Here is a 25,097-nt window from a genome sequence, read left to right as displayed (position 1 = left end):
CTGCCGGCTTTATTTTCATGACAGAGTCTTGTTAACTTTTGTTTGGGCTGGCCTCTTGCAGCTGTGATTATAGTATGTGCGTGCTTGCCACTGAGGCCAACCCTATTGCTTTTGGACTACTATCAACAGTCCCTTTTTGTGTACTTTTTTTTGTTGTTGGGGACCTGTGATCCTAAGGTCTTTCAGTCTTACACTAAGCCAATCTCTTCCACTCTTTACGACTTCATTTGCTGACTCAAACTCTACCCCACTCAGATCTCATTTCTGAGCAACAGACATGTGACCTAACAGCTCCCTAAACATCTTTTCCTGGATATTAGACTGGATATCTCAAACTAAAGTCCTTGGGTGTATGTCACTAACTATTGATCTCCCACCATGTTCAAGGCAAAACCCACACGCTGTCTTTTACTTCTCCCACAGTCTAAGAACTGACTGGCATGCTTCACAGGGTTCTATCGAACCCCTTCAATCCATTACTTACAGCTATATTCAGATTTAAGCTTTTTTCTTCTCCGATAATGTCTCCTCACAAGTTGTTCTATGCTTTCTTTAGTAGCTTTATCTGTTATCATTTTCCCATTGCAACCTTCCAAATTCATGATCCATGATTCCTATTTTATGTCTCAGCTAAATTACTCAAGTGTTCCAATAAATCTTTCTTTTATTGCCCCTGTTTTTTTTCACAATGTGCGGTTTTTGACACCCTCCTGTGCTAAGTTCTAATGTTTGGACATCCTTCAAGTCTCGGCTTATAGGTGACAAATTTGGGCTCAGGCTTCTCCCTACATTCTCCTACACATCTCCTCTTTCTGGTCACAACACTATTAATCTTTCTAGCCCTCAGGAGATGGCAATTGTACATGTGCAAACACCATGACTTTGGTTCTTTTGATTCCCTAAGACACATAATATCCTCCTTGAGACATACAACACATTCTATTTATTGAATAAATAAATATTGAAGATCCTGTTTTCTTACTTAGATGGAAAGGGAACCTCGTCAGTTTAAACGATAGGCATGCATTATACTATAGGAGAATCTCTTCCTGTTTCTGTATGTATACTTAATGCAAAGCAGTTCAAATATGGTAAAATATAAAACTTTAAAACCCATCTGTATTAAACTGTATTTGTAAAATTAACATCAAAATGTACAAAACACATTCACAATAGAAATAATACTTCTAATACAAATATTTCAAAATTTTTATATGTATTGTCATACAACTTATTCTAGAAAAGTCCTATTAAGTCTCTCAAGTCTTCAAGTACTAGTCTATGAAGAAGAAAAGCACACATAATCATGAGTTTTAGTGTTATTTCCTAAACAGAAAAAAGAAAAATGAGAAAAATGAGAAAGAAAAAGAAAAAAAAAATCAAAACATTGGAAGAAAACACGCAAAAGCCAGATAAAAACAAATATTAAACTATAAATACATTTGTATAATAATGTCCTCATTGATTAAAAAAATGTTAAAAAACAAAGAAGGAAAGTTATCAGTAGAAGATAAATAATAGTTTAAGCAGAACAGGAAATAGTACTAGTAATTTAAAAAATGACAAAGAGGGAAAGCATCTTCATAGAGGCTAACCTTTTTTTTTTTTTTTCAATGCTCTAACAGGATTGTATCACTAATTTGAAAAAAATGAATAGACCTCTTTCATCTTTCTTTTTTAGGATGATCTTATATTTAGTGGTAAGAAATCACAGTACAATTAACCTTATATTTGGTTCTTAGGAAAATACAATGGTTAAAAAGCTGAAAGGATAAAATACGGTTCTGTTGTAAAATGAATTAATGCAAATTACCTTTGGTAAACTGTAACCACATGAAATGAGGATGGTACAGAGAATTAAAAATGAAACTTTACATTTTATTCATCATAAAATGCATGTGTATGTTTTGGGGGTAAATTGTATGATTTGAAAAATATTACTGTCAGGTTTTTAACCTTTTCATTCCTCAGTGAATGATGTTTTCAATTATCTATTACATAAACAAAGGTTATTTCTGGTTTTACTAATCTTTCATAATACACATTCTACTTTGACCTCCCTCAAAGTTTTAATCATTTCATGTTAGATATTTGAAATTTTGATCATGATATGATTATTATTGATCAGGTATTTTGAAATTATTTGGTTAACGAATTGGGGTTTTCAGGGATTATAAAGTAATTGACCTAGTAAAGTTATAGAATTTAATTACTGCTTTAAATATTTTAATATAAAACTTTCTTTAGCTTTTAGGTACATTTTTAGAAAGTTAGCACTGGACATGGCGGCTCAGAGCTGTAATCCCAGCTATTTGGATGTGGGGGATCAGAGTTTGAGGCCAGGAGTAAAAAAATGTTAGTGGGACACTATCTCAGAAATAAGCCAGAAAAAAAAAAGGAAAGGAAGAAAGAAAAAAGAGGAGCGGGGCTGCAAGTGTGGCTCAAGTGGTAAATGTTTGTCCATCAAGCGTAAGGCCTTGAGTTCAAACACTAGTACCACCAAAGGCGGGGAAAATGGGTAACAAAAGCTAACACCAACCTCCCCAAAATATATCCTAGGGTATACAATGTAAGAGAATGAATCCTTATGATAAATGCCCTTACATTTCCAAATGCATCCTGGCACTAAGGTCAAAGGAGTAATCAGAGGAAGCACTCTGTGTAAATCTCCTGTGCTGTCAGGACCCATTAAATGAGCAGTGAAGGAAGTGGCTACATTGGCTCCCGCCACGTTCATGCCATATACTTCCAGATTCTGTCAGGTAACAGTCATGCTGGGGCCGATGACATGTCAGTATGACCTAATGAGGCACATAAGTATTGGATAAAGAATTCCAAACTCAACTCTCTCTTGCTTTGTTATAAAAAGATATTTTCACCTTCATGTCTGTAAAAATGAAATTAGCATTTGATATGGAAAAAAAGACTATTCTACAATTCTGGTTGTTTACTGAGAAATCTTGTTTCTCTGTGTTTAAATAAGCAGTTTTGGAGTAAGTTCCAAAAGCAAACCAAATGACATCAACAATTTGGTGGGGGAGCAGACTGGTATCCTAGTATCATGATGTAATAGAGTTACTATTCTGTTCAGACAGACTTCTTCGTATGGGATTCTCACAGTTGTTATTTATTGAGAAAAAAATATATTAGCCTGTAGTGTAGTAAATTTTTTAGTACATAATCATTTTTATCAGTCAAACTGCTTCCTGATTTTATATTAGATCTATTAACTGGAAAAGCAGGAACTATAACATTTACATTCATGATATATTTTAAAGAAGCTTTCTGTATCTCTACTATATTTTTATGTGTTCAAAATCGTAGACATATTAAGAGGTGGAGGAGTACATTGGCTGATAAAATTAACAGCACCTAATTTCGTGAGTTTCATACTAGGTGCCAAGAAATTAGATTGTCCAAATATTTTAACAATAAATTAAAACTGAACCAACTGTTATTTTTCTTTTTCTACTTTACTCAAGGCACCTACAATGAAACTTTACAATTAAGTAGAGAAAAACTTACCTACTTGGGATTTTGAAATATAATTTACCATTTGTCCACTGTTGCAAGACTGCCGTTTATGTCTTTTTGTTGACATTTCTGGGGTCTTCCATGGTGGTCTTTTTCTTTTGTTCAATTTGCTAAGCACTTCTGAACTTTCAGAAGGCTTCCCATCAAGGTTAGCACAGTTACTTAATAGATTACTGCCAAGTTCATCCACAACTTTATCAGCTGAAGGCTTACTTCCTTGAGCATTTGCTATTTCTTTAGTTTGAGAATTTTGCCTGGCAGAATGAGATCTTAGGGTAAAGCGCTGTGATTTTTCTGTATGTGTCTGATGACTACTTTCACTGTCAACAGATTCTGGAGAGCAAATGACTGTATTTAGCTTAAAAGTATTTTTATGTTCAAGGCAGTTGATCTTCCTCAAAAATATTCTACAGTCTCGTAAGGTTTTTGATCTCCAATTATTGGGACATACAAAATCTTTCTGGTTGGCACTTACTCCTTTCTCTTTTGCTTCAGACTTAAGTTTGTTCTCTAAACTAGCATGTGTTTTAGAGTCAGGCACTGCTGCCATGTCTTGCAAAAAGTTATCCTTGCTACATCCGCTATCTACTGTGCGTTTTCTACAAAGTACAACACCAGCATTTGTTCTCCGTCTAGTTTTATCCAAAAACTGGCTCTGGCAGGAAAATCTGAAGTTTCTCCTTCTAGAATTCCAATCAGCCATTTCATGGTTGTGTGCTTTTCCCTCTCGTCTCCATCTTTCATGGCGCAACCTTTTAAACTCAGTCCTTTTCAATCTAGTCAGTGTTAAATTACTTTTGATATTTAAAAGTGGAGAGCTAACCATTTTATGCAGTATATGTAACTTCCCCACTGCTTTTGAAGGAGAAGAGAGAGCAAATTTTTTAAAGTGCTTCCTGAAGGGGCTGTTATTAAAATCACAGTATTTGGTCCCTAATTTGATTCCCTTTGTATTTATTACTTCCAAAGGGTTTCGGGCATTTGCCTTTCTAACTAGTGAAAGTGACTGTGTTTCTGTTGTTTGCATAAACCATGTACAAAGTTCATTCAAATCATACTTTTTCTGAAAAAGCATTTTTACAGGTGAAACTTCAAGTTCTAATAGACAAGTTTCCAAAGGGTTAGCTATTTTGAAATGATTCTTTTCAATGTATCCTGTTTTGTGAGCTACGTTGCCAGCTTCATCTCCATTCACTTGCACCCACGCATTTGTTATTTGCTCAAATCTATTATTTAATTCTTCTAATAAAGAGTCATTTGAAGTGGAAGTGGCCCACCATCGGAGTAAAGAGTTTGATGAAATTATAGGGTCCAAAGAAACTTCAGAAACAGGTACTAATTTGTTATCTTCCAAACACCTCCTTGCAGTCCTTGAACATCTAGCTCCTGGAGTATCTTTGGAAGCTATTTTTATCCTTGACTGCCTATGTTTTTTCTTCTGCCTTTTGCCTTTCTGCAAGTGGAGTTTATATGATTTACGAAGCAGAGTATTTCTATAGATAAGTGACCTAGAAGATGCTAATGAATGTAAGAAATGCAGAGATGGTTTTCTATCTCTAACAGAATGTCTCACAGGTACTGCATTAGCTGGACATTTGGATTCATTCTTATGTGTGTCCACGTCTGTGTGCCTTGTTTTATCCACCTTACCGCAATGCTGGTCATGCTTTTCTTCAGGCAGATATTTCTCTAACATACTCTCCTGCTCTAAAGGAGGTAAGCAGCTGCTAATACTCACTTCTCTTTCCTGAGGTGAAATTCTACTAATAGTCACAGATATGCCCGAGATTTTTACTTTTGCAGGTCTACCAGGCTTCCTAATTATTGCTAGAGGCTTCTGATTTGGTCTAATAAGGATCTTGGAAGTCTGGGGTATTACAGGTTTGTCCTTGATAGGTCTAACATATTCAAAGTCAGACTCTAAGGTCTCACTTTCAGTGGTAAAGCCAGACATAGCACTTGCTCCTCCATCAGAGTCCATTTTGTACCCTTTCATATTTCTGAGACTATCAGAGACAAGGGGAAAATCAGAAACATTATTGCTCAAAGCCATAATATTGTTAATATTTATACTTCCTTCAGAAACATGCCTTTTAGTTCTTCTTGATCTTCCATAAATAACAGTTACTGTAATAGTGTTTCTATAAACACCTTGTTGTACTTCTGTTAACAGAGATTCTGGGCTTTTAATTCCAGCATTAAAGGACTCATTCTGGCAAATGGTGACATCTTTTTGATCAGGTTTTGCTTTTGGTGGTCTTCCAATCGGCCGTTTAATCTGTTTCACAATTTGGGGACCTATCTTTTTAGGTCTGCCTGGTTTCCGTTTAAAAGATGAATCAACAGCACTACTTGAATTTTCCTTAAGTTCCTCCTGTGACTTATCATCATTTAAACCATCTGCAAACACTGCAGATGACTCTGAAGTTTCTGTTGCACAACTACACTTGTTTAATTCTCTTTGAGGAGTATCAGTATCCTGACTAGAATCACAGCGTTCAAAGTTGACATTTGGTCTAACCTCACTCACTTCTGTTTTTCTTCCAATTATGTGATGGGTTGAACATTTTTCAAGAGGAAGATCAGTATTCCATCCTGAAGTACCAACTGAAGTTAAAGTGTATTTGACTCCTTCACTACTTTTAATTTCAGATAAAAACATGAGTTTAATAGGGCTAGAATAGTTAGAAAAAGGAAAACTTTCAACACTTGCACATTTTATTGGTATACTTTCCACACTGGAACTCACATTACCTGATTCTAAAACAGATGACTGTTTCAGATTATCCATTTGTTTGTTATTCACACCCATTGAAGGCATCTGGTGATTTTCCATAATATTGCTAGAAGCTAGTACAGATTTGGACAAGCTCTGTTCTTTGTGTATCATTCTACTTAAACTAACAGTCATATTTCTTGAAGCTTGCTTGTCTTTATCATCGTCTATCAATTTCTTGGGTGCTTTAAATCCTTCTAATAATGGTGGATTATTCCAAGATCCATGGGCCATATTTATTGTATCTTCCAAACGCTCCACAAGAACTTGCAAATTGGAATTCATTGCAATTTTGTTTAGGTCTATATTTTGTAAGCTTTCGATGTGAATATTTTTTACTGGATCTTTACTTTGTCTAGATTCTGATACTCTTTTGGCCTTCAGGGATTTTTTAGAAACATAATTATTTGTTACATATATAGAATACCACCCCGGAGGCACAATGTTTCTTTTAGTTCTGCTCAGAGGTTCAGAAGAACCATTTCTCAAAGGTGTTGGAGTGTTCTCTAATTTTGGATTCTCACTTTTATTTTGCAAAGTTTTTCTTCCAGTTCTAGATTTCTCTTGTGATTTTCCTATGCTCCTTTTTCCAGGTAAAGTTGTTTTTAAGTTTTGTGAAAATTCCTCACAAGCAAGGTTAGTTTCTAAACTATGCAGAGGCTCTTGCAATGATTGCACAGAATAATCAGGGGAAAAGAAAGTTCTTACAGGATTTTTATCTGAAAAACTTGGGGAATTCTGCAAAGAAGTATCTTGACAATGATGGAGTTCTTCATTATTTGATGAACATATCTCATTATTGTGTAACAGTTTTCTTGAGTTTTTTTCAGTGTACCTTTTTCTTGTAAAATTTCCATCTAAACTAGCAAGTTCCCTTTTTATCTGTAAAGTCTGCCTCCTGATTATGGGTGAATCGGGAGAGTTGTGCATGGCAAACAAGGTTTGTTGCCGCTTTCGAAATCTTGTCTGGATGATTTTATTTTCTACCTTTTTATCATGTTGATTTAGTAATTCCATAAAACTATAATCACTGGCTTTTGCATTATGCAAAAGAGATGTTATTAAATCTCCCAATTTCAAATCATTATCTGTATTATAATCACTGTTTGATAATTTTACAAGGTTTGCCACATCTGTGGTTTCTATTGATTTTAATTTCTCATTAATGCGATCCATTAAATCTTGAAAAATCACAGCAGTTTCACCTTTTTCGTGGTTTACATTATAATTATTGCTGGCATCCAAGAAGAAAGAATCAGAGTTACTTGATTCCTTAGACTTAGGAGCTGTGCCTTTGTGGTCACCCTTGTTACTGCTTATTTCTGCTGGTGTGAGAGATGGAGGCTGGTTAGTGTTTGCTTCAAGTTTGCTATTTTCTAAGGCTGACAGCTCTGAGATGACATCTTTCCATTTTTCAAAACCCTCTGTCTGTACAGGTGATAATGGTGGGGGTGAGGGACTTCGCGATCTACAAACATCTTTAAGACTGGCTGGAAGATCACATGCCTCCCTTGATGAAAGAGGACTTTGAGAAGCTGATTTTGTAGAATGAATGCTTGATAGCAGTTCAGAACAGTACCTGTGTGAATGACTGTTTGAAATTCCTCTAGTCATGACTGTCTTAATGTGCTCAATGGTTACAGTTTGGCAAGATAAACAATGCAATTCTTTAATACAGGCTGGCAGAGGCACTAAGCCAGAGGGTTGTCTTTCATTTTGTAAACACCCTCTTTCTGCCAGTCTATATTCACAACTACAGAACAGACCATGTATATCATCTTCAAATAGGGGCTTTTGAGATTCTGAAGAAACAGCACATGATGCATTACAACAGCAAAGCGAAGCAGCACTCTGCTCTTGGACTAGAAATCTCAACATAGCCAAAACTTGTTGCTGATGATGTCTGCACAAAGATTCCAAAACTTTGTTTAATGCTGATTTTCCTTTTTCCATTTTAGTAGCTTCCTCTGATTTTGCATCAACAGTTGAACTAAAAATAAAAATCAAACAAAAAATGAATTACAGTAACAATACCATAAGGAGTTACAATTCTGACAAGCGTTTGAACATGGTATCTTGGTATTGCCTGATTCCCGATTCCTATAGAGCTGCAATAATGACATCTTGATTATTTTTTCAAAAAACATAAAGAAGCACTTAGAATAATCAACTTGCTATGACAAGACACATGAGTTAAAGCAAAGCCCTATTTTTGCAATGTAAAATCTGGTAATTATGCATTTATTTCCATATTAGAAATTAATTTTGGATATTAATATTTAATGAAAAGTGCTTCAGCTGACAGTTTTGTAAAGCAGTATTTTTTTGCTACTCAGATAATATGTTAGTGCAAATAGGGAAAATAAGATGTAGGGTAAAATTTTATATTTATTTAAAGTATTTTTTAAGGTAGTGAAATAAAAGAGCTTTGCATAGTTAGAAGGAAAATTAAGAATTTAGATTTTATACAGGTAATAGAGTATCTTTCCTGAGACTAAGCTGCAGGTATTTTAGCCTAGTAAGAAAATTAAAAACTGAAAGCTATTTAAAAACCTTAGTTTTAATTTATTTTAAGTATTTAAGTGATTATAGGAAAACTAAAGGCATTACTTACCTAATTATTAAATTTCAAGTGATGGAAACTGCCCTGCTACAGAAACTAATACACATCTAAGTTTGAGACCCAGAACAGTTTATCAACCAATATAGAAGTCTGCAATTCTTTAATCCAACAGCAGCAAGAAGAATAAAATATATTAAAAAGAATTCTGTTTCAGAAAAGTATCCATTTTAATGAAACATATCACCAAACTGTACATGAAAATACCCTTTCTCTGATTTGTTATATTTGTCACTCAGTTTCTGGTTTATAGAATTTTATTTAGTGTTGGAATTGGACTGCAATCAAAGAATATGTTTTGTTTGAAAAATGTATTTTGTTTAAATACAGTATTACTATGCTTACAGTAAAATGAAAATTAAAGTTTTTATTTTAAAACAAGAGGAATTATTTTTATTTGGATCTCTAAAGCAGAATAATTTATTCAAAGATTATGCATTATTTCATTTATGGTTATGTTATTTAAGTGGTAAAAAACTAAAGCAAAATATAAACATGTTAACTAAAGTTTATCTGGAAAAAAGACAAGTAGATAGTGATTTGAATATATCAGACAAAGAAGCAATGAAAGTGAAAAGAGCTGTAAAATCTAATGCAGCTTTAAGTCCAGGGCTGATTCAGGACAGATAGACATATGACCCCATTATCCTCTCCCTCCTGACACACATTATCCTCTCCCTCTTTACACACTAATAATTGTTGCGAGTGTAAAATGATTGAACTTACACCCAGGATTAAGTATCAGAAAATACATGCAGTAAGCAATAAGAGGAAATCATTTAAGATTTTTTTTTGCAAAAAATAAAAAAAGAACAACAAAAAACCTCACCAAATATCTTGACAGATGCATTTCAGCAGTTTTGAAAATGGTATGAAGGCCTACCCCATACAAGGAGAACTCACATTTTTTTTAATAAAAAATATATGTTGTACTGTAGTTTAAGGATTAGTATTTTTTTAAAATAGAAAAATAGTTCCTAAAATGCCCAAGATTTTTCTGTTAATTATTATCATGTATGGATAACACTAGGAATGGTATGTGCTTAGCATTTGTAAGACCCTGAGTTCAATCCTAACACCAAATAATCAAATGAGTCCTGTTAAAAGTAGAAAATAAAGTAATATGAATTGCTATCATTTCAGTTTTAGGAAGCTGAAAAATTATGAAAACCACTATCTTTTATTTTTCTGACATTCCTAGCAAATCTATCCTTGAATGAAATGTTATTCTATTCTGTTAATTAGTTCTAGTGATGGAGCTTCAAAATTTCCACAATGATCACTAATTCCCTTATGAAGAGCTTAAAAAAGGTATTAGTTATTGAGATTATATGATTATACTTTTATATATCAAAGTGGGTAGGTAACTTCATATAATAGCACCCTAATAATATACTTATTTTTGGCTTCAAATATCTGAGTAAATAAGTTCCAATCTCAAGTTTATCCTGAAATATAAAAAGGTCGTAAATTTGTATTTTTCACAGAATCCATACTCATTCTTGATAATTTTTTCCTAATCTTTTTCTGTTTGGCTTATAAACCCACATATCTACTTATATTTTGTTTGTTACTGTCTTTTCTTTCCATTATAAGCTTCTTATCTAAATCTTTCTTAGAAAGTCAATTGCTATACTAATTTAAATAAAACTCCTTTCTTGAAGGAATCAAAGGACTCAGTGTAGTCATATATAATCCTTTTCCATTTTTTCTTTTACTGAATGAGTAAATCAATCACACATCAACAGTGTTGTAAATTTAAGTGCAAAAGCATTGAAGTGCTTTACTACAAATTACAACCTAGAAACACATTAACTGAACAATTAAAATTCATACAATCAGATTTAGATATATAACAACACAAAAATAGGAACAAAATTACAGTACATTTACAACACAAGACAGATACAAGAATTCATTAGAAAATATTGTAATAAATAATTCATGAATTATAGTGCAATTGATTTATGCATAAATATAACTAATTGCCTAACAATCAGTTTATATTAACAAAATCTGTCAAAATCAAGGCAGCCACAGAGTTTTACTAAATTACTGCGACAATGGAAATACTGCAATTAAAAAACAAATACAAGTATTTGTACTGTAAACAACTAAAAAAAGTCTCACTAAAGTTAGTATACAATTTAATATAAAATTGTCATTAGCTACCAGAAATGGTTTAAACAACTTTACTGAGCAGTAGTTTTTTTAAAAACAGAGGCACTGTTTTTCTTTTCCTTCTTTTTTATTTTAAATATAAAATACGTGAGGAACATTCAAATAAGTAGAAAGCACGTAAGGGTTGCTTTCACCTTCATTAAAAGTCTGCTGAAACTGGATTTTTCAGAAAATTGTCAATTAAATAGTAACTGGTAACTAAACTCATAAAGTAATTTGAAAATTTAACATAAAGAATATCTTAATAGAACCACTGGGGAGAAGGGGAACCCATTACATTTCCCTGCCTTGACCAGTTTGTGAAATCAAAAAAGTGAACTCAATAATAGAAACATTTTGTTTCTTTTAAAAGTTATGGGTTGATCATTTCTTATAAGCTATTAAAAATATTTTAATTTACTATTTCTGACCAAAAATAAATAATACAAGTACTAAAATGCTGCAAATTAACTACAATATTACCTATAAAACTACTGATCACTGTGAAGTCAATAGCAAAATGATCCCTGATTTATGAATCCTGTAAAGTTTTTGGTCAGGTCATCTTTTTAAATGATATAAAAGTGTTTAAGTTTCCCTTTACTATAAACTTCTCAATCAATTTATTAATGTAAATATAGTGTGAGGAATAAAAAAGCTCAATACAATATAAATATGTAATGCATTCGAGCCCCCAATGTTTTGCAAGTAAAATTCTGTATAAAGAAGTCAATAAAATTGTTCTGAAACATTTACTTTAACTTTGTTTTTCAATGGGAGGGGGAGGGGAAAATATATTAAATAATCCAAGTTCTGACCCTCACAAAGTATGGCTTAATTCTTTAAAAAGAAAGATGACCCTGACACCTGCTGTTTTGTAGTCTACTATGTATATTTTCAAGGGGAAGAAAAAGAGCAAGAGGATTCATACTGTTATAGTATGCAGGTAACACTAACAGCTGAAGAGGCTCAATATAGATCTGAGACCAAATAACTACCTAGTTGCTTGCTTGTATATTTCTCACTCTTCAGTTTCTTTATATATGTGTACACAGTTTTAAAAATAATAGTTGAAAATCTCTTCAATATTACATGTGTACGCAATTAATAAATACACACAAACACAAGTGTAGAAACACAAGTATTTGACAAGGTGCACTTATTTTTTAAATTCAGCTGTAAGAATTCCTTTTGTACTTAGAAAAACTGGCTTAGAAAACTGATCAGAACCTGAATTTTAAGAGAAAAGGGGCACTCAGAGAATGTTCACTCAATAAAGCAAATCCTCATTCCTTAAATGGAGGCACGTGCTTTATAACCTTTCCCACTAAAACTGCATACTCCATAGATCCAACATGAATACTCTGACCCATATTTTAAAACTGCTATATAAAAATTACTGGTCTCTTGAGTCTAGTAAAAGTTAAAATGCACTGCCCAGCTTCTAACTACCCAATTAGTAGTGTTTACATTACTGAAAGTTCAAAACAGCTTCAGTGTTAAACATCTGTAAATCTATCAAGACCCTGAACAAACTGCAAATTTGGTTATTAGCAAAGTGATAATGTATCGCCCACCAAAATGAAATCTGTAATCCATTTTGATAAACTGAAAATGTTTTGAAATGTCACAGCAGCAAATATATTAAAGTTACACTGAGGTTTTTCAATAAAAGGAGTGTGTCACAATCCTTAAAATTTAAAGTAGTCATAACATCAACTAACCAGCACATTTAAACCAAAATTATCATTCTCAAGCTTTTATCTGTGCACATTATAAACATGCTCTAAGTTGCATTCCAACTTTCTTTTCTAACCTTACATATTAGCTTATTTTAAAATGGAAAACAAAATTAAATTATTTTAATAATTAAATTTAAATTATGTTTTGTTTTTAGTACTCCATCTTATGTTAAAGAATTCTATAGCTGCTGGGGTTAAACTATGTCAGTTTTTTTAAAAAGTATATACCTTATAAACCCCAACTTCTTGCTAAATCAACTATTAAATGATAAATATTAAATTTCATTATACATATCCTTTAAGGTTTTCTTCTTTTCCTGGTGGATGCACTGGAGTGCATTTGTATTTCATAGAATGCACTGTAGTGTATTAATACTGTAAATAATAACTTTTTTAGTATGGAGATAGCTATTTAAACTTTGCTTGGTTTTTTGACAAATTACATACATCTGTATGTAATTTAAAAGGTTCACAAATTAATATATTCATTATAAGATGGTTCAACTGAATGGCTAGAATGTTCTTTCACCAATGAAAAATGTTTCACTTGACAATTGCTTGTTTTCCCACGCTTTATGCTATTGACTACTAAAGAAAACCTGAATCATTTTCACCTATTTATACAAGGATTAAATACAAACTATCAGAATTAAGCAACTATATAATTCTGTCCACAGTGAAAACCCTGAATAAAACTTTTTTTCAAAAGGCATGTAAGTGGTTTTTGAACTGTAAAATTTCATGTCTCCTGTCAGAGTGAGCATTTGTAATTCTCACATTGTGTGTATGTAGACACAAATACACACCTGTGCACACACACACACAAATACACACACACTCACACACACACATACACTCACATACACACAAACACTTTCCTAACAAATAATCTACACAGGCTTGCTGCTGGTTTTGCAGCTGCCAGTCCCTGAATCTGTCATATTATATAACCCAGTGTCTGGTAATCGTAGTTTCTTCTTCGGAGGAGTCTTCAATGTTCCAGATCTTTCTTTTACCTTGTATTCTAAAGTGCTGTGAGGTACCCCATAAATTCCTTGTGCTTTGGAAACACTCATTTTTCCACTCATCACCATTGCAATAGCCTCTTCCATTATTTCGTGATCGTACTGCCGATAGCGGCCACGTTTCTTTCTGGGCTGCTTATTATCTTTTCGATCCAGTCCATCTTCAGTGTTTTCAGAGGCTCCATCAACAGTTCCGTTTTTAGAATTAAGACACAAAGGAGAGAGGTCCCCATGCAGAAAGTAAGAATCAACACTTGAGTGAGTTACAGGCCCAGAACATTCTATTTTGCTCTGCTTAGGGAGTATATTTTTCAGTTTTTGGAGAGCCGATCCTTCTAGGACTGAAGAGGTTTTGGAAACTTGATACATAACATCCAGCAGACCAGAACCATCAGCTTGTGATTTTGAAACAGAACTGACTCGTAGTTGAGGAATTTTTAACTGTACAGTAGGATTTGAAGTTTCATACTGAAGGCTTTCATTTTTTTCTTTAAACTGAGTAACCATTTTCTGTAGAGTTAACTGATGGAGGTAACTGGAAGCTGATGGGAATTTTAATTCTGAGGTTTCAAGTAGATTGAGTTTACTTTTTTCTGTGCGCTCTGCTTGAGCTCTTGCCCACAAGGCTACCTTTTGCAGCACTGCACAAGTTTCTTTACTGTCTTTATATGAGTAACTATCATTGAAATCACAAGTTTTGTTTTTAAAAGATGCAGGCTTCCCTGCTGGTAAGGCTTCTAAGTGGAGAAGTAAAGTTTTTTGAGGTATGCCATAAAGTATGCCTGCTTTATTTATGTCCAGTGCTCCAGACTGAATGTCTTTCAAAGCTTTTGAGAGCAAACCATCTGCAAACTCAGCACTTCTTTCCACATAGTCCTCTCTGTTTCTGTGTAGTCTCCTGGATGGATGGAATGAAACGATGGTAAACTGATGCATGAGAGACTCTCACACAGCTATGGAAGGGGAGGGTCCACTCCTTTATTATACTCCTTGCTTAGGTAACATCACTGCTTATGACACTTTTTTTTAAGTCTGTGAGATGTAGTAGTTACTCCTTATCAAAGCAAACGCTACAGTCCCGGCAGGACAATGTGTCAACGATAACAGTGGCCTTAACGGGCAGACCTTCCAAGAACATAAAATCCTAACTCAGTATTTGTAAAAATATTCTCATGATGTTGCTATTCCTTTGAAAGATGCTTGCAGAGCAACACTTATAAATTTTTATTGTACAATTAGAGTTCCATTATAAAATAAATACCCAAATCCTAAAGGAGTTTTTGTTAGTAGAAATGTGACGTTACCACTAAACAAGTAATAAAAGAGTCAACCCATGTAAAGGAAATTTGTAACAGCAAGAATATTTCCAAACACAAATATCCCATAGTTCCACAAGACTAAGTTTCCTCTAGATAAAACTTAAAAATTGAAACGAATGGTTTTCTAATAAAAGAATTTGATTTTAGAATATTGTAAAAATGATTTTGATTTCTATTTTATCATTGTACTTTTCAGCTTCTCAAATAGAAAGGGTACTATACCTACAACTCTAATGTTTATTACAGCCTCAGTTGAAAGAAGTAACACTGCATGTTTTAGTTTGAAGTGTGACCAAAAAGAGCTTTCTACCTAGTTGGTTAATGTGAAGATGCAAAAGTTACAAAAAAAATTTAAAAATCCAACAGAACAGCATTTCACTAGTAATTATTTATTAAACTAAAGGACAGATTTCAAAACAGAAAGGACTTTTTTGTGGTGATTACTATATAATTAAGTCGCTTGCCACACCACATCTAAAGCACAATGAAGAGCATGTAAACACTATAAGCTAGTTTTAAATTACTAAGTACAGTATTTCTAGAATTCATTTATCATTTAAGAAAATTAAAGATCGAAATTAAATATTTCCCTTACAATTGCCTTGAGTATTTATATAAGTTCTCTTACTTGTCCCGTTTCTTAGTTTGTAGTCTATGATTAAGTTGGTAATTCATTTTAGTAACATGAACTAAAGTTTGGTGATTGTTCTGATAACTTTTCTTTAACAGAAAGAATAAAAAAGAAAAGAGAAAGGACAAATGAAAGATATGAAGAGACACACTTATGAGTGACAAAAATTCTGGAGGAAAACTAAATATGTCAGTACTAATCAGAATTGTATTAAGAGTTCTCTGCAGAGATAATTTGATGTTAATAATTGATATATTTCCTAGATATTGCTTACCCAGCCACTGAATTTTCAGAAGAAGGATCACATATGGATGACTCTTCAGATTTTATGCTGGTTTTCTTGGTAGAGAGATCTAACACTCCATCCCCTATAAATTTTTGTAAGAGAAAAAACTTTATATTTGTAACAGAAAGGCAATCCTTACATTTTATCATTTCTTATTTTACTGAACAACTGATAGTCTACGCTTGACAATTGCATTTGATATGGGGCCATTACATATTCATCTTGGTCTCAACACTAGAACATGACTGGGAAGGCACTACATAGGAAAAATAAAAGGGCAGAGGAGCAGGTGAAACTGCTGAGTGACTTGAAGAAACAAGCAGATTAAATGGCATAAAATCAAGTCTTGGCACTTTTCCCATCATTCAATTTATTCAAAGCTGCCCAGATAATATTTTGGCAAGTTGAGAGAGATGTAAAGTTGAAGAGAACAGAACGAAATGTTATGGTAAGAGATATGAACAGTTAATATTAGAATCAGCAATATATGGTGTACAAATTTTAAGCAAATTGTTAATAGACGTTGCATAACCCTATGTTTTAGTAATCAGTATATAATTTTAAAGCTATTCAAGTGTACAATGTCAAGTACTTGAAATACTCTTAATTCCTTATTCCTTAACTGTTAAGTCAAAATTTTAAGATTTTGGAAACTAGAAGCTTAGAAGCCACAGATAAATGAAATGAAGGGCAAAACAATCCAAAGAAAGAAAGAAGAAAAGTAATCAAATGAGACAAAGCAGAAGAGAATGTGGAAGCATGTAATGAGTGCGACAAGGTACAGGATAATAGAAAATATAGTAATAATACATATGAGAATTAGTAAGAACATAGGGATGTGTATGTGACTCTGCATGCTTAATTTGGGAAGCATGGTTTGAAAGCTTTAGAGGAAAAAACATTGGATTTGAAGGGGGAAAAAAATCAGGATCTATTTAGAAACAACTCGCTAGTGTAGAAAGAAACTTCTACAGAGGGACCAATATATATCAGGGTCAGAGGGTCCAGCTGATCAAAGAAACTGAAAAAAAAAAAAAAGACAGCATGAAGCTAAAGACACAAATGAGGCTAGACAGAGAGGGCAGGGACTGGTTCCTGAAATTAAGGGTTCTAAACATTTCCCTAAAAGTTGGCATGAGAATGAAGTCTTGAAGTCTTAGAGATATAATCATTTCTACAAATATTTACAGCAATGTTATCTAAAATATTGTTGTGGATGGAAGAAACACAATACATGTATATTTGACTGTCAAGTCTCCTCTCCCCAAGTACTCCATGTCAACACAAGATTAAGATACCTTATCCCACAGAAAAAAAGAATCTAATGTTGGGCAAGAGTCGGGACAAGTTGTTGTTTCTTTTCTTTGTCTTCATTGTAGTAGTGGGATTTCATCTTAGGGCCTGTGCCTTCTCCAGCCCCTCTCTGAGACAGGTCTTACTTTATGGAGACTTAGTTGATTCTCCTATGTGTACTTCACTTCACTCAGCCATTGTGTTCTCTCAGCCCTTCACCCCCATTCCCACTAGCTTTGAAGGACAGGTATATGAGCCACTGCACCTAGCCACTGGTAGAGAGGAAGTCTTGTAGACTTTTATTCTCAGACTGACCTGAAACCACAAACACCCCAGATCTTCCAAGTAGAAAGGATTACAGGCTGGAGCCACCATGCCTGGGCAGTATGTTGTTTTAAGCATCTTTTTATTTATCTACAATAGAATAGTTCTTTTAGAACTATGACAGCTTTTCTCCTAAGCTGTGGCTTTTTCATTGATCAAAGTTTTGTTAAATGAATGCTTGCCAACATTTATAGCAGTAGTAGAGGTATCTTTCATTTCACTCTTTTCAGTGACTTTATAATTCTTATTTCTGTCTCCTCCATCAGTACTCTTAAGCCACCTTCACAAATAGACATAATGTATTTCAACAGTCTACTTACCATTATTTATGCCTGACTTTGAACGATACTTCAGAACCATAGTAACAAAAACAGCACAAGACAAGCACATAAAACAGATATACAGAAGACCCAAAAGTAAGTTCATACATCTGGTCAGGTGATTTACTGACAACGGACATCCATACACAGAAGACTGAAATTAAGATCACTGTATATAGTCCTGGAACCAAGTATTGAATAAGACCTCCTTTAGAATGTGGACAATGACACCTCTGTTTTGTTGGCTTGATTCCAGAAATATCTGAGGAATTTCTGGAGGCTTATTTTTTTTTTTTTTTTTTTTTTTTGTGCCAGACCTGGGGCATGAACTGACTGTTGCAGCATTTGTCCTGACCTTTTTCCCTCAGGGCTAGTACTCTACCACTTAAGCCAAGCTTCACTTCAACACTTTGGTGGTTAACTGAAGGGAAGAGTCTCATGGACATTCCTGAGATCCGAGATCTCAGCCTCTTGAGTAGTGAGGAGGTGTGGGCCACAATAGGCTCTAAGCTTAAAAATTTTGATAATTTATATTCTAGTCAAAAGAACTTTGATTATATTGTTTTATCTCGTAAGTCCTGACAGGTGGTGAAACAAGTCCTTCACTACCTTGACATGATTTATTCTTGGCACTTTAAGCTTTTTGTAAAGGTTTAATATTAATAAGCCATACGGAACAATAAACGCTATTGCACGTCTGACCAGACAAGGAATTTGTGATGTAATTAAGTTTAAACAACTTTGGCTTCTCTTTCACTTATAGTATAATTAGTCACTTTGGAAGTCTTATTTAAAATACTCTAGGAGATTTTAGACAGTCTAGCAGTTTCATTCTTATGTGTTTTGAATGATTTTTCTGTTGACTGATATCATAATTACATTTCCTAATTGGATAAAATTAGGATATTGTATAAAATATGTAAAGTTGGTGGCCATATTCATTTTTATCATGTGTGATTTTACTTTAAATCATTAGGGTACCATGTTCAGGGTACTAAAAGGGTCCTTCTGTTCTTTATTTGAAAGCATTTGCATTAAAAAATCATGTCAGTTTTTAGTAAGAACTTTTTTTTTGTATTTGTAGAAAGATAATATAAATTTCCTTAAACCTGGAAACTGCTTACTTATTTGGTATTTGTTATATACTGCATTGTATTCAACTTGCTGTTACTGTTTAAGAGTTTATTACCTGGTTTTTGTACAGCTGTTCCTGTATTTTTATTATTTTCTGGTATATCAAGACTATATCAACTGTTCTTTTTCTCTAAGCCTTAGAAGTATAAGAAACATCTGTTTTTGTATTCTTTTACATCAGCAAAAAATGAACTAAAACATATTTATTGGACTTACCTATTGTTATCTAATTCAAATAAAAGTAACTCACAAACTGAACAACTGACGTAGGTAAGTATTGTGAAGGAAGTATGGACAAACCAGGTACCGATGGCTCACGTCTGTAATCCTGACTACTTTGGAGGAGGCCGAGATCTGAGGGTCACAGTTTGAAGTCAGCCTGGGCAGAAAAGTCTGAGACTCTTATCTTCAATTAATCTCCAACTTTCCCCATCCCCCCCAAAAAAGCCAGAAGTGTATTGTGGTTTAAGTGGTAGAACACTAGTGTTCAGAACAAACCTCAGGGATAGTTCTCAGGCCCTGAGTTCAAGTCCCAGGACTGACATGAAAAAAGAAAAAATGAAATTATAGAAGGAGAATAGCCTGAATAGTATTATGCCCTAGCCCATAACCCCCTAAAGGAGTAGGCTTTTAATTCACCATACCATGAAATAAGAGCAGTAACATCAGGCCAGAACATTGTACTTATTTACTTATTTATTCTGATAATGGGGCTTGAACTTATGGCCTCATACTCTTGGTTTTTTTTGCTCACGGTTGGTACTCTAGCACTTGAGCCACACCTCTACTTTCTGCTTTTTGTTGCTTAATTGGAGATAAAAGTCTTGTGGACATTTTGACTAATCTGGCTTCAAATAACAATTGTCAGATATCAACTTCTTAAGTAGCTAGGATTATAGGTACAAGCCACCAGTACCTAGCTAAAATGTTATTTTTAGAAATCTATTTTAAATACAGACTTATACCTTGTATCATGACTAATGAAACTGTTCCCAAGTATGTATTTCATTGAATTCACTGCCAAGACACTTTAAAATAATTTATAACATCTTTATTTCAACCTTAAAATACTTAATCTGTACCAAGATTATATATACATATATATAATTTTTCACTGAGTATAGAAATACACCTACACACAACTACAATAAACATCAGTTCCACTTTTTCCTTTTTTGTGTACAAGTAGGCAATATGAGAATCTATCACATGAAAACATTATTTTGTAAGAGAAAATCTGAAGCTGAGGATTTAACTCAATGGTAGAGAACTTGCCTAGTATGCACAAGGTCCTCAAACACTATGAAAGATAAAAGAGGAAGGGAGAGGAGGGAAAGGGAAGAAGAATATAGTTTCTACCTGTTTTTTGTTTTTGGCTTCATCTATCACTATTTTCTCACTTTTTCTTCTGTACTACAAGTCATACTTGGCAAAATGGTTTGTATCCTAAAGAATACTGAAATCACATATGACACAAAATCACCCAGCAATAAAGTTGTCAAACTATTTATACAACAACTACCAGTACTCTTTCTCACTGTAGGAAATTCACATCTTTATGTGCGTTGCCTATAATATTAAAGTAATTGAAATGTTTTACATTACGTATTTTCTACATTAATATTTGAGCTGTCCTATCACTTAAATTCATAGAATCAAAGAAGGTAAGGAAATCTACTTTTACGACATCATCTCGTGCTCTAGTGTGTTTTTTATTTATACAATCAAGTAATCAGGGGAAATATTACTCTTCCACTGAAAGAAATATCTAGTCCTTAAAAATGTTTCTCACAGCCACCTGAAATTTGATTCCCTCTAACCTCTAGCAAGTGATCCTAATTTTACTAACTGGACTCTTCAGAGAAAGTAACTCACAAATTTCTCATGTTGTTCATTATTTCTCATAGGTTTGTTATTATTAGAGGCAACTTACAAATAAGGAAAATAAATACTTATTATTTTTATTTTATTTTTTTTGCCAGGCCTGGGGCTTGAACTCAAGATCTGGGTACTGTCCCTTGAGCTTCTTTGTGCTTAAGGCTAATGCTTTAACACCTGAGCCACTTGAAGCATTTTCTGGGTAGTTTATTGGAGATTTTCCTGCCTGAGCTGGCTCCAAACCGCAATCCTCAGATCCCCTCAGCCTCCTGAGTAGCTAGGATTACAGGCATGAGCAACCAGTGCCTCGCTGAAATTAAAGTTTTGATAGTTACTTGAAGAAGGCATGGGGATCTTCACAAGTCTATCATAGACTAAAATATATTTACAACTCTCTACATATTTTCCTAAAAGAGGAGAAGATACAGAGTGCAAAAGAGATGAATAGGAAGAAAAATGGTGAAATCCTCTGCTATTCAATGTTTAGGATTTTATTTTCTGATACTTTTTTCCTTAAATCTTATATCACCCTTTACCTTTGATATTTCTCTTTCCCATTATCATCCTAGTAAGTTAGGACAAACTCACGAATGTAAAATCAGAAAAGAGGATATTATTTCCATATTTTGATGCTGAAAATCTTGCCTTCTCCAAACACTGACATTGTACTGTTCCTTATTTTGGGGAGGGGGATGATGGGGTCAGGAGATAAACCCAGGGCCATGTGTAGGCCAAGCAAGTGCTCTACTACTGAATATATTCCCCAGCCCTATTGTTACTCTTCTTTTGGGCCTGAAGCAAGCACTACTGCAGTACTTAATGCCTTTTTTTTCTTTTTTTCTTGGTTTTAAGGACGGACATGATGCCTAATATTATTAAGAGCTGCTTATTCTGTGTCCAGATACAGCACTTTCTTTTTTTGTGTGTGTGGGTCATGTGGCTTGAACTCAGCCTGGTTACTGTCCCTGAGCTCTTCAGCTCTAGGCTACCACCTTACCCTTGAGTCAAGCCCCGTTTTTCTAGAAGTTAATTGGAGATAAGCGTCTCTGGTCCTTTTCTGCTGGGCTGGCTTTGAACCTTGATCCTCAGATCTCAGCCTCCTGAGTAGCTAGGATTACAACAGGCATGAACCACCATGCCCAGCTATCCTCACACTTTTTTTTTAAAGCTCTTCTTACCTTTGTCCTATGAAATCATGGTCATCTTCCTAATATACTGTCATATGAAGTCCACTGGAGCCTAATTATCATTTGGACTTCTGAAAAATGTGTCTTGAAATAGTTAATGACACAACTGTATATACTTATCACACGAACTAACTTCCCTTCTTACCAGGTTACATCATAAACAGAAGAATCACCTATTTCTACTTAATCACATAAGTTTAAAATTTTAAGATCAAGTACTTAAGCCTTCTTATAAACATCTCTACTTGTACTCTTTAGTTTTAACTTAATTATGATTGGCTCACCATACATTATTATACTGTAAAAGACATGAAAGTACCTCAAATTTTCTTTTATGTACACAAAAAGCAACACAAAGTATAAATTTGCATTTCTAATTTATTACACTAATAAATTAATGTTACTTCTAAGATGAATTGCCTATGAATACAAAACTTATGATTAATATAATTAAGTATATTAAAACAAAATTACATATTACACATGCAAAAAAATTCTTACCTTGCTGAGCATTTTGTTCTTGCATTCGATTCACAGTGAGGTCTAAGGGGCCTTCTTGCTCTTCCTGAAGGGAGTTTTCTGCTTGATTCATTTGGATACTTTTACATATGAGACTTGGTCCAACTGAACCATTTCTATTCTCTTGGATTTTACCACTTTTTGAAATGTACTCAATTGCAAACTGACGTATCATCTTTTTCATTAATTCCTGAGCAACTAGGGGAATGTTAGGATCACAGTTCTGAGGAAGATCTAGAGAAAAAAATAAATATAATCATTAAAAAAGAAATACAAGTTATCAGGACTTAAACTTATTTTTATTACAATGGCTTCTGGGACTTAGAAACAGTCATCTTGTACACCTAGTTTTATGACAATGTATTTTTTTAACTGTGACATATTTACTCATTTCTTACAAATAATCATTCTCTGTCCAAATAAAATACAGATAAAAGTAGTACAGGTAAAGACATATTAGCAGAGCAAACTATTTTAACAACTTTAAGATGACCCATGGATTACAGCCTTTTAATGAACTGTTCATCTAAGCCACTTTCAGATTTGTGACTTAGAGAAAATGTGAAATACTAAATGTTGATGGCTAAATTGCTAAGTTTGGAGATAATTTGTTATATACTTAAATATAAATAATAAGAGATTTATATGTTAGAAAAATGCTAATGATAATATAATCTAAAATTTGTATGAGACTTTACAAAGAAGAAGTGGACATGGAAGACAGTAGGAATGAAAACTTGAAGAATCTATTAACAGAATATTCATTCTCTTTGAGACTGAGGGGTGGAAATTTGTAGGACACTTAAATAAACGTGATTGTAAATTGAAACAAAGAGTACATATTCATTCTGCAATGGCAAAGGTTTTAATTGGAGTAAGTTGGAAAGAAATATGTTTAATGAGTTGAGTGATGTATTTACAGAATTTCTAAGCAAAATCCATAAGATGCTTACTGATTTCTTCTAAAATGGAAAAAGGAGATAAATAAAAGGAATATTTAAAATAAAAGTTATCAGATTATGATTGCTTGAAAAAATTCCCTGTCTATAGACAGAGTGATAAAATTAAGAAATGTTAGTTGGCTAGCCCATTGGCTGTGATTCCATCTGTTCAGGAGGTGGAGACTAGAAAGATCATAGTTTGAAACTAGTCTGGGCAAAAAGTTGGAGAGATTTCCATTTCATCAAATACACCAGGCATTGTGGTTCACACCTGTGACAGCTATATGGGAGACACACTGGTAGGAGGACTTTCCAAGATCAGCACTGTGATACCCTGCCCCACCCCCCAAAATGGCTGGGGACATGGCTCAATTGCTTGCCTAGCAACTGAGTTCCAAACCCTAGTAATACAAGATAGATGGATAGGTGGAAGGAAGGAAGGAAGGAAAGAGGAAGGGGGAAGGGGGAAAAGAGGGAAAAGAAAGAGAGAAAAGAGGTGAGCTGGGACAAAGGGAGGGAGGAAGAGAAAGGAAAAAGTAAATTATTTCTGAGCAAAGCTAGTTTGTTTTCTTCAAATGTGATGCTGGTTAATACTGTGAGTTTTCTGAGAATTGTTGGTTTTTACTTGTTTACTATGGCTTAAAAAATTTTTTTGGAGTGGGAATAGTATTTCTACATTAAATAGATTTACCAAAGATATCTATTCAGTATCCAGTGACAGTCTGGCTGAATCTCAGGAAGAACAGTAAGTTAGGTGGCATTTTAAGTACACCTTTTTGTGTATGTGCTGGCCAGGGACTTGAACTCTGGGTCTGAGCTTTTGTGCCCAAGGCTAGTGTTCTTGGAGTCAAAGCTCCATTTCTAGTTGTTTTTTCTTTTTTTGGGGGGGGGTGTGAGGGTGGGAGTGGGTAATTAGATAAGAGTCTCACAGACTTTCCTGCCCAAGCTTGGCTTTGAACCTCAGATCTTGGCCTCCTGAGTAGCTAGGATTATAGGTGTGGGCCACTGGCACCTGACAAATTCACCTTGCCCTCAATAATTCCAGAGCCCCAAGAAAAAGGCTGTGTTATGGTTTACATTAAAATACTGAAAGCCTCTAGCCAAGGGAACACTAAACTATTTCAGTACAGACTGTTTCTAATAACAAATACCAACTTCACATTAATTACAGCAAAGAAGTTACTTAAAAAATGATTACCACCACCACCACTATCAACAACAAGCCCTGGAGGGCTTCAAATATTCATACTTAACAAAGTATGATAGCTCTTCCCTGTAACTTGTCCCACACGACAAGAATCAGACAACAGTGGTGAATATGTGGCCCATCACCACTTTATAGTTTTAACAAAATACATCTATATTTATTTACTAATCATTTATGTCATAGTAGAGACACAAAGCTCTA

General features: G+C 34.0%; 1 protein-coding gene across 6 annotated transcripts in view; it reads right to left on the bottom strand.

The window, feature by feature from the left end:
* Nucleotides 1–25,097, bottom strand: part of Lcorl (ligand dependent nuclear receptor corepressor like) — a 101,453-nt gene that overhangs the window by 15,325 nt on the left and 61,031 nt on the right. For 2 of the 6 annotated variants that reach the window (XM_090343781.1, XM_090343779.1), the window contains 3 exons: nt 22,731–22,982; nt 16,082–16,175; nt 10,623–14,755 (listed from right to left, as the gene is read on the bottom strand). In XM_090343781.1, the coding sequence (XP_090199907.1) occupies nt 13,723–14,755; nt 16,082–16,175; nt 22,731–22,982 (1,379 nt within the window). In that variant the 3' untranslated portion in view covers nt 10,623–13,722. Of the gene's footprint in view, nt 1–1,378; nt 8,301–10,622; nt 14,756–16,081; nt 16,176–22,730; nt 22,983–25,097 lie in introns of those variants that run through there. The other 4 variants (XM_090343778.1, XM_090343780.1, XM_090343783.1 and 1 more) reach the window with 4 other exon arrangements.

Source organism: Megascapheus bottae, chromosome 13 (assembly GCF_031878675.1).
Source record: "Megascapheus bottae isolate mThoBot1 chromosome 13, mThoBot2.hap1, whole genome shotgun sequence".
In the NCBI taxonomy this organism is placed as follows: domain Eukaryota; kingdom Metazoa; phylum Chordata; class Mammalia; order Rodentia; family Geomyidae; genus Megascapheus; species Megascapheus bottae.
Note: the sequence above shows the minus strand (reverse complement) of the source record. Positions and strands in the feature narration are given on the sequence as shown.